Consider the following 11,111-nt stretch of genomic DNA (forward strand, 5'->3'; position numbering starts at 1 on the left):
GCTCTAGGCAAAACAATGCCCGCTCATGAAACATCCTCGTAATCACTATCACCAACTCAGTCCCCTGCTTGAGGGTCAGAAACTCCTGGGCTAAGCATTCCCTCTCCACCTGGGGAACATAATCGTCACGAAACATTACAGTAAACCTCTCCCAGGTCACTACTGTCAGCTCAGCTGTCGAATAGCTCGCGGTCACAAACTTCCACCAGTCCTTCGCCCCCAAGAGAAGATGGTTGAGTGCAAACCGCACCCTTAAGTGCTCTGGACACGAGCACGTATAGAAACACCCTTCTATGTCTGAGATCACCCTCATGGCGGCGATCGGATCCTGTGTACCATCGAACTCTGGTGGTTTCGTGTTGCTGAACTCTCGATACAGCAACGAATCACCACCCTGGGGTCTCGCAGCAGCAACAACAGCATCATTCAAAGCAGCGTAACGCTCATCAAACGTCTCGATCAGTGTGGTCTTGATAGACCCAAACATCTCCGGAATCTCGGCTCTGATGGCAGCAGCCACCTCCTCATGGATGATCTGACGGATCTCCTCATCACTCACCCTACTGCCCTCGATGGTATGGCGTGTCCTGACCTTGATCAATCTCTGAAATACAACATAAGAACTATTAGGGACACTTTCAAGCATACTCACACTCGACAAATTAATCATCCTCAACTTCTGGTACCCCAAGGATTCTTACTTGGACTGCGCACCAATCCGGTGTCTTCAATAGTACGGGCCCAATACTATCGTCCACACCGAATCAATATACAACCCAAGTCCTCCTCCTAGGATCCCAAGTCGTAAATAATCTACTCTCGCTATGCATTGGCTACCCTCAGTAGACCTCTCACGAGCTCCTCATTGCTACCTACTCACTCTCAAAGTATCTCATAGCAGCATCAATCTCCTAGGCTAAAGCATCACAAATCAGGCCACTCTAGTCCTAATAGGAATACTTAGCCTCTCTAGCATGCACAACATAATATCTCATAACTCATAACATATAATTGTAAGGGTATTTTGGGGATTCATTGTTCGGGCGCTGGCTGACCGTACACACCTTCCACTCTGCTTCGTTCCAAAACCTCTTTTTCTTTTTAGAAAATTTTAGTTTTGTTTGAAAATTTCTCAAATCCTCGGTTTGAGTTCAAATACGCCTGAAGGTGCAAGGATCGCTGGAGAAACTTTTGGGATGTTAATTTCTGTTCTTTTTCTTCAAGAGGCAATCAAGGTAATTAACTAAAGTCGCTAATAATTTGTTAATGTTGTTTCATGTTTTATAACTTTTGTTGGTTTAGGGACTCGTGAGTGAGTTCAAGGTGCCTAAAAATGAGGACGCAAATAAAGTGAAGTATCAATTTCAATGGCTTTACACCAATGGTATGTTGGCAATTGTATTCTCATTTGGGCTTTTATACACGACATTAAAAAGCAGGAAAGCAAGATTATGGTGGTTTGGGACAGGTGAATGGAGTAGATTTTAAACTTTTTTCCAAATTTGTCTTATTATTCTAACATGTAACAAGTATTATCTTAATATATAGGCCGACTTAGAAGCTTCATAGCAGACTATGGAGTCCCATTGATGATTATAGTGTGGACAGCTGTCTCTTTCAGTGTACCTGGCAAACTCCCTTCTGGAGTTCCAAGAAGACTCTTTAGTCCACTCTTATGGGAATCTGAATCAACATACCATTGGACTGTTATCAAGGTAAATATCTGTAGACATTTTATATAAAAAAAAAACTTCATAATTAGATCTTAATTCTTCCCTTGAATTTAACTGCAGGATATGGGTAAAGTTCCTCCTGTATACATCTTTGCAGCCTTCATCCCATCTCTTATGATAGCTGGCCTTTATTTCTTTAATCATAGTGTTGCTTCACAGTTAGCTCAACAGAAAGAATTCAACCTCAAGAATCCTTCAGCTTATCATCACGACATTCTTTTGCTTGGATTCATGGTACCCATGTTTTATTTATTTATTTTGCTGTATAATTAACATGTTAACAATCAGACACATAATTTTTTAATTATTAAATGTTGTTTTCAGACGTTGCTTTGTGGACTATTAGGACTACCTCCTTCGAACGGTGTATTGCCTCAATCACCCATGCACACTAAAAGCCTAGCGGTTCTCAAAAAACAGGCAACTCCACACACAAAAAAATAATAATAATAGAATTAGATATGTATCATTAATTTGATTTATTTCTTCTGATAATGTAATTGTTTTGTTCTACCAGTTTATTAGAAAGAAGTTGGTAGCGAGTGCTAAGGAAAGCATAAAGCAGAAAGCTAGCAATTCAGAGATCTACAACAAGATGCAAACCGTTTTCATAGAAATCGATAGCTCTCCAATTGTAAATCTTCAATATCTCAAGTGTTGAACACAAGAAATAGCAACACATTTTCAAAGTATACTTTTGTAACTTGTTTTTTCTTACATTACAGACAACTACGATAGTTAAAGAACTAAAGGAGTTGCAAGAAGCAGTGATGAAAGTAGAAGATGGAGAAGAAAACACAAATGTGAAGTTTGATCCTGAGGAGCACATCGATGCACACTTACCTGTGAGAGTTAATGAGCAAAGGGTCAGCAATCTACTGCAGTCGCTTCTTTTAGCAGGATCTATTTGCGCAATGCCACTTATAAAATTAATACCAACTTCAGTTCTTTGGGGCTATTTTTCTTACATGGCCATTGATAGTCTTCCTGGAAACCAGTTTTGGGAAAGGATCTTGCTTCTCTTTATCCCCTCTGGCAGAAGATACAAGTCAGTTCATTCATTTTTCGAGTATTAAGATTACTCACAATTCTACAGCTTTTTTTTTTTTTTTTTTTTTTTTTTTTTTTTTTTTGTGACATCTCAATTCCAACTTAAAAACCTAAAATTGAATCTTTGCATCTTCACCATAAGAAAACCTTTTCCTCGTCTTAGTGGTCGATGGGTCCAACCAGTTTTAATTTTCTATTTATTTAATGTGAATCGTTATATTTGAAATAGAATTAGAATAACTAGATGGTATATAAAGTAAATTACAATTATGATCCTTAAGTATATGTGATTTTTACAATTTTGGTCCTTATTTCATGTGTAGAGACCAAAAACATTACAAGCACCTCAAATCATGACCAAAATTGCAAGAGAACTTTTTGGGACCAAATTTACAAAAATTAGCTATACTTAGGGACGAAAGATGTAATTCACTCTAGTACTAATGATTTTGTAATTATAGAAAAAGAGAGTAAACTGAATAATTCATATATCTACATTATATATTTTTAGCTATTATCAGGTGTATATAATATACGAGTTAAAATCAAATGAAAACTTAATAACCCCCAAGAACTTGAGAACTTTAATTTGTCTTGATGGTTTATTTTCCAAAAACGAAAACGACACCAAACAAACACTATGGCTGTGTCTAGATGAATCGCCGAAAAATGAAAATAAATAAAAATAAATAATAATTGCATATGCATCCATGCACAGATCTGCACATCTATCCAATGCACATATGCACGAAAAAAGAGTCATTTTTCCATGTTTTTCAGCTATTCATCTAATCACTTGTATATGTGAAGTCAAAATGAAAAAAATGTGTTAAAAAAAAAACAAAACTTGCTTTAACTTGAAAGGGCTACAATAATAATGAAGCTTTTGCTATCGTTTTATGGATGCTCCAGTTTTAAAATTTCTTTTTATATTTGTATATTTATATTATATGGTATAAATAAAGTACATATATATATTTATATGACAGGGTTCTAGAGAAGGTCCATGCTTCTTTCATCGAGTCAGTCCCATTTAGAAGCATAGTAGTATTCACAGTCTTCCAAATTGTGTATTTCCTTGTGTGCTACGGTGTGACATGGATTCCTATAGCTGGCATTTTGTTCCCGGTTCATTTCTTCCTTCTCATCAGCATACGCCAACACATTCTACCAAAACTATTCCAACTTCATTATTTAAAGGAACTTGATGCAGCTGAATATGAGGAAATCCTTGGTAGTCCACCAAGAGCTCCTAGTTTCAATCTCAGGGTAACTTTTTCTCAACCCATGACATAATTATAACTGAAGTTGTTATTTTCTAATCCTTGCTTACTCAATGAACAAAATACATGTAGGAATCGGTTAGTGATCATGGTGGGAGCATTGAAGGTGACGTGGCCATATGTGATGCTGAAATACTTGATCAAATGACTACAAATAGAGGGGAGCTCAAGGTTCGGAATCTTAGTTTCAGAGAAGAAAGACACACACAGGTAACCATAAATTTTGTTCGAATGATAAATTTGATTAGTATTCATATTATTTTAACCTCCCTCTCCTTAAAATCTCCCCCAAAAGCAACCACCGTGTTTTTCGGGGCAAAATGGTCATTGTAGACCATATCCAAAAAAAAATACGGATAACTTTCGGATAGAGTATTAAGTCGATCCACTAAGGTATTGAGCAGCAGTGTAGGATCAGATCCCAAAGATAGTTGGTTTAGTTTATGCATGGCGTTGGCTAGGTAAGCGCCCTGTAGTAAGAGGAGAAACTCTAGTGGAATAAATGAAATCGGTAAAAAACTTCCAACGCCAATAAAAAGTAACACATCCAATGGTATCAGCAACAAAATGAAACCACAAGGAAAATTTGCAAGAAGACTTCTTCTTTGGACCAAACCCGTGATATAAAATAGGGAACAAACTTTTAGAAACGTGTGTACTCCAAAATAAACTATCAAGTATCAAACATATTGATAGGCCCATAAGCATTATACATTGTAGTTCGCTCAATGCAAGATATATTTAATATAACATAGATGAACAGATTTAGTATGTTTATTATCATCTATTCTTATGTAGTGATTAATGAGTCGTAGATCTTAAACTAGTGGTGCATTTTTGTGTTTGTGCAGCAAATTTATCACGGGGACTATATCCAGCCAGAGTGAAACACAGAGATCAATGATCATTGATGGATAGCACTATGATGGTTGTGTAAAGGTAATGAATAACTAGTATGCATTTGGTGTATGCACAAGAACTCAATAAGGCTTTGTGTAAATGTGTATTGTGTTGGTTTACTACTTTCGTTTACTTCAAGTTCAATGTGAATATGATTATGTGAAATTGTGAATTTACAAAACAATTATTTTATGGGGCACAACCCAGTGGAATATTGAGCCCATATTTGTGGTTTTTAAAGAAAAAAGCCCATCGAGCTTTTAAGTCTGAAAATTTCTTGAAATGATTAAATTCATGCTACGTGCAAAAGTGAAATATTTTGAAATTTAAATCACTTTAGAAGGAAATGAACCAATTAAATCCCTCATCTAATAAATAAGTACTAAAATACTAAAGTGCCACATGGCAGAACACCCTCCTATTTAATTTTCCTACTCAAAAATACAATGTGAATTTCCGACTTTGTCCTTGAGATCGAAAATATCATTCTGGCATCTTAACTTTTTTTTTTCCTGCTCATTTCACTTTGATGTCGTCTTCTCTTTCTAATAAGATAACATGAATTAAAAAGTTGATTGTTAATTTCAATTTTGAGATCCTATAACAATCATCTTCCATAAATAACGTTGCATCCCCTTATCAAACCCTAGAAATTAGCAAAACAAAAACACTTCCTCTCGCTCACATCCCCTCTCTTGCAAAACCAACCCACAATCCACGTTGAATAGGATTCCATTGTCACAGCTTGATGACGATAACTTGATCGCACAAAATCAACAACGATTTTCTCCAATTCGCAAAAGAAATTACCAACAAGATTATCTCCCAAATCGAATCCTAAGCTAGTCTTTAATCGATCTCCATCGAAGCCTATAATTTGCATCAAAGCTTGTATTTGAAGTGTATTTTGTTGTTGGGCTCTATCGATTTTTCAAGGTTACTACTTCATTACGGTAATTTTAAGCATTTCTTAATGTTTCTTATGTTTTACTTTGAATGATTTGAAGCATTGAAGTTGAGATTAATACCTATTCGAAGGAACATGAGAGATCTTTATGTAACTCATTCCCAAAATCAAATATATCAAATATGATGATTAGCAAGAAATCAGGAATAAATTCCTCAATTACCGATTGTATATATTCCAAAAAATCAACAACATAATTTGAATTCGATTCCATTAGCAAGAAATTAGGAATTCATGATCAATTTCAAATTTAAATTCGATGGTCCATATATACCTCCATCATTCTTGATTTTATTATGTTCTCATAACAAATATTGATAAAAGGCTTGAATAAGTACATAAGGTTAGTAATTAACGATCAATTTATGTATTTATACGATTTGGTTCTATCTTTTTACCTATCGATTCAGTGAAAGATTTACTCTAGGCAATCATGTGCAAGGTTTGTAGACATTCAGTGAATGCTTTTTACCTATTATGATGTTTTCTCTATTTTGAAAAATAATATATGATTCAATTATGTGTATTATGTGTTGATGTGTGTATTAAGTATGTGTTTTATATGTACTCTGAAGATTCAACTGATTAATGTTATTGTTATTTCAAGGTTAATGAACATCACTTTTGATGTATCTTTTTTTTATCTGATGTTGTTAGTAGTTACATATTCTTATTTTTAGAAATCATTGATCATAATGATTTGAAATTATCAACAATGTTATTTTTAATCATGGTATCCAAATGTATTATCGTAGTTTTTTTTTATAAAACATCCATTGTTTTTGAAGAGAAGTATCATTACCCCTGTAATTGTAACAGCCCGGAATTTCCAGGTATTTATTATTGGCTTATTTTTTTTAGAAATTGTGAGTGGACTCGGCGAGTTGGAGCTCAAACTCACCGAGTAGGATCGAGGTATTGAGCACGGGTTCGCGTCCGGACTCGGCGAGTCCAGGGTGGACTCGGCGAGTCCACATTGTGTGATGAAACCCTAATTCCCGGGGTTTGAGACCTATATAAAGGGCCTTATGGCCGTCATTTGTGCTCACCAATCCATAGAGAGAAAACCCTAGAGTGCTTGAGCGTTTTGAGAGAGAAAAGAAGTCATTCTTGACCTTTGTGGTGTTATTTAGCAAGGAGAAGGAGGTCATAACCAAGAGGAAGCATAGGAGATTGCTATACTATGGATTTGAAGCTCAAATCTTCGAACTTGAGGTATTATTTCAGCTCATCTTCTGTTTTATGAAGTATATTTGGATTTAGGGTTTCTTGTGGCCTTTGTTGGGTTGATTTGATGCCAAATAGTCCCTTTCTAATGTTGAGGCTTTGGATCTGGATCCATAGAGGTCCAGAGAGCCTCACTCATCAAGCTTTAGTAATAGCAATGGAGATTATGACCTTGATGATGGGTTTTAGTCATAAGACATCCTATGTTCTCATACAAACCCTAATGCTTGGATCTAGGTTTCTCTATTGTACATGCTTTGAATCCAAGACTATAAACCCTAATTCTAGCATACATATAATCATATTAACATAAGAATAAGTTTATAGTGTTACCTTGATTGTTATGTAGCAATAACAATCCCAAATCTCCTTGTAATGACTTTGGAAGGCTTAGAGTCACAAGTGTCACTCCTCTAATGGTTCACAAACACCATAAGCAAGAGGATGAAGAGGAGAGAGGATGGAGGCTGCCAAAAACGTGTGTAAACCCTTACAAGAACATTAGCCACGTTTTTGAGCCTTAAGGGGTCTTTATATAGTTGGGCTATTAGGGTTATCTAACAAGGAAACCCTAATTTGGATGCTTAAGCCCTAAGCAACCCATAGACTCCTTTTATCAAGCCCTTGGACGATTTCCTTATGGGCTTCCCCATAGAATTCGTCCAACCCTTGATACAAGGCAATCTATGGCCCAAATTGCAATTATCTTATAATTACAATTCCGGTCCCTTAAGTTTAATTAATCTCTTTTAGTCACAAAAATAATTACCAATTAATTATTGACTAATATTAATTAAACAATATGCTTTCTCCTTTAATATATTATTCCCATAATATATTAATAAATCATATTTAATCCTTTCTCTCCATAATTCATCCTATCAAGTTGCTTTGGTGAAGGCAACCCAAAAGGACCATGCACCATCGGGTCAAGTACATACCAAAATAGTTATGGACTTAGACACTAATCCAACAGTCTCCCACTTGGATAAGTCTAACAACTATTCTGCGTATGACTTCAGATCCTGATCTGCAATCGTAGCTTTCCAAAGCCGCTGTCAACTCTGATCCTATCAGATACGCGTGTCCTTAGATAAGGGATCATATATTCCTCCATTCTAGATATCGTATGAGATATGATTTCAAATCATTCTCTTTGTACTACTTCTCGATTTCCGATTTATGATGACAGGCTAATTGAACAAATCAAATTAGCCCTAGCCCGGCCGAGCATTTACGTATGTGTAACAGCTCAAATTTTCAAATAAATTTTTCATTTAAAACAAAACATCATTATTCGACAAAAGAGTTTATTCCAAGTTTATTGCAAAAGTATAAATAATAAATCTCCAAGATCTTCAACAATGGCAGTGTGTACGTGTCACGCCGGCGCCTTTCCACGGTCATCACTAGTACCTGAAAAACATAAACACAACTAGTAAGCATAAATGCTTAGTGAGTTCCCCAGTATACGACTTACCCACATACGCCTTCCGGCCCGGACCTTTCGGTCCACATAACATTGCCTTCCGGCCCGTAACATAATCGCCTTCCGGCCCATAACATATCGCCTTCCGGCCCGTATTAAATTGCCTTCCGGCCCATAGTATTTTGCCTTCTGGCCCATAATAGTATAAAACATAACACATGTAACATAACGCACATAACACATAAGTCATACATCATACCGTTCTTTCTATCACATAAAGTCTCGCCTTCCGGCCCGTATAAGCATACATCACATATAAGCATACATCACATATAAAGCATCTACCTCTCTAGACATAGCATAAATATAACACATACGACCTTTCGGTCTCGCAGTCAAACCCTTCCGGGTGAAGTATAGTGAGAAGACTCACCTCGTAGTATGCAAGCTATAAACCCTTCGAGCTACTCGCACTCGATCCGCTAATCCGCAGGTTCCCTATAATACCACATACCTTTATTAATGATCTTATCAAACAAGACAACTGACCCTACTAAGTTACATACAGGTCAACGGTCAATCTTGACCGGACTCGTCGAGTGAAAAGGGCAACTCGGCGAGTATAGACACCCCGACTCCACTCGCCGAGTCTAAAGAACGACTCGACGAGTTCTAGTAGATCTTCAAGCTACTCGCCGAGTCTGAAGAACAACTCGGTGAGTCCTAGTGAATCTTCAAGCTACTCGCCGAGTCTGAAGAACAACTCGGCGAGTCCTCGCCATGCAGTCAATCCGCTGCCTCCTGTATTTCGCATGATTTCGAAGTATATAGATATGGGGCTTCCTGGACTTTCACATATACTATTACAGGGGTTTTTAAACACTTGTAACAACACTATAATCTAACAATTCCTTAAATGGGTTTCCTAAACCCTAAATTCGCATACAACGTAAAAGCTACAGATTATGATCCGAAGATTACCTGGAAACGTGTTCCCTGTGTCCCCAACCTCCAGTACTCGACTCCTTGGACTTCCTTTGATCACCACCTTGCCTCTCCTTGTCTAACAATCTCTTCAACCTTCCTCTAGCCCTCACTCTTGCTCCAGATGCCCACAAACTCCCAAGGTATCTTCAATCGGCCAAAAGACGCGACATGATGGCCATAAGATCATTATATACGATTCAGAATCGAAACGGATAGGGTTCAGCTGAACAGCGTCGACTCGCCGAGTCCCTTATTGGACTCGTCGAGTCCAGTCGCGTATCTGCGACCAAGACCATGGCCCTACTCGGCGAGTCATGCACCAACTCGCCGAGTCCCCTCCTAAATGTGCCCCAAAAATAAATTAAAGAAATACCTGAAATTCCGGGCTGTTACAACTCTCCCCCACTAGAACTAGACTTCGCCCTCGAAGTCTCATTCTGCGAATAACTCCGGATGTTGCTCCCGCATTTCTCTTTCCGGCTCCCACGTCATCTCCGATCCCTTCCGATGTTGCCACTGAACCAACACCAGAGGTATCTCCTTGTTCCGTAGAACCTTGATCTTCCGATCCCTGATAGCTACTGGTCTCTCGGCGTAATTCAGACTCGCATCCACCTGAATATCTTCTAACGGAACCACTGCTGCCTCATCGGCTATACACTTCCTCAGCTGTGATACGTGGAAGGTATTGTGAATCTGACTCAGCTCCGCTGGCAACTCCAACCGATAAGCTACCCGACCTACCCTTGCAATTACCCGAAATGGACCTATGAAACGGGGCCCCAGTTTGCCCCTCTTCCTGAACCGGATCACCCCTTTCCAAGGAGAAACCTTTAGGAGAACGAAGTCGCCGACCTGGAATTCGAGCTCGGACCGGCGTCTGTCCGCATAACTCTTCTGTCGGCTCTGGGCGGTCAATAACCTCTGCCACACTCGTTGAATCTGTTCGGTCGTTTGAAGTACGATCTCTGTACTGCCCATCACTCTCTGTCCCACTTCTCCCCAGCAAATGGGAGTCCGACACCTCCTACCATACAACAACTCAAAAGGTGGCATACCAATGCTCGAATGATAGCTGTTGTTGTAGGAAAACTCAGCCAGCGGCAGATGCGCATCCCAGCTACCCCCGAAGTCTAACACACACGCTCTAAGCATATCTTCCAATGTCTGGATCGTCCGCTCGCTCTGACCGTCGGTCTGGGGATGGTATGCGGTACTAAAATGCAGTTTAGTACCCAACTCCTCATGGAATTTCTTCCAGAACCTGGAAGTGAAACGTACATCGCGGTCCGAAACAATCGAGGTCGGCACTCCATGCCGAGATACTATCTCTCTCACGTATAACTCTGCCAACTTCTCTGCTGATGAACTTTCGCTAACGGCAAGGAAGTGTGCACTCTTTGTTAGCCTATCCACAATCACCCAAATTGCATCGACTCCCCTGGCAGTTTTCGGCAATTTGGTGATGAAATCCATCGTGATCTGATCCCACTTCCACTCAGGAATCTCCAAGGGTTGCAACTTACCGTGCGGTC

The 11,111-nt window shown here is 38.6% G+C and overlaps 1 protein-coding gene across 1 annotated transcript; it reads left to right on the plus strand.

The window, feature by feature from the left end:
• Positions 1-311: 311 nt before the first annotated feature.
• LOC145040282 (boron transporter 4-like) lies at positions 312-4,953 on the plus strand. Its single transcript, XM_078988230.1, has 11 exons — positions 312-332; positions 1,116-1,235; positions 1,303-1,468; positions 1,549-1,715; positions 1,794-1,967; positions 2,058-2,153; positions 2,251-2,367; positions 2,459-2,781; positions 3,773-4,052; positions 4,139-4,276; positions 4,918-4,953. Exons 1-11 carry the CDS (start codon positions 312-314, stop codon positions 4,951-4,953), a joined length of 1,638 nt encoding a protein of 545 aa, XP_078844356.1.
• Positions 4,954-11,111: the final 6,158 nt, after the last annotated feature.

The sequence above is a fragment of the Lactuca saligna genome, chromosome 4 (assembly GCF_052625555.1).
Source record: "Lactuca saligna cultivar CGN05327 chromosome 4, ASM5262555v1, whole genome shotgun sequence".
Classification (NCBI taxonomy): Eukaryota; Viridiplantae; Streptophyta; class Magnoliopsida; order Asterales; family Asteraceae; genus Lactuca; species Lactuca saligna.

Bases quoted from the DNA above. Each gene is read 5' to 3' on its own strand.
- LOC145040282 (XM_078988230.1), top strand. From the start codon at position 312: ATGGCGGCGATCGGATCCTGT. The intron at 2,368-2,458 runs GTAAATCTTCAA...CTTACATTACAG, and splicing joins AAATCGATAGCTCTCCAATT to ACAACTACGATAGTTAAAGA. The intron at 4,053-4,138 runs GTAACTTTTTCT...AAATACATGTAG, and splicing joins CTCCTAGTTTCAATCTCAGG to GAATCGGTTAGTGATCATGG.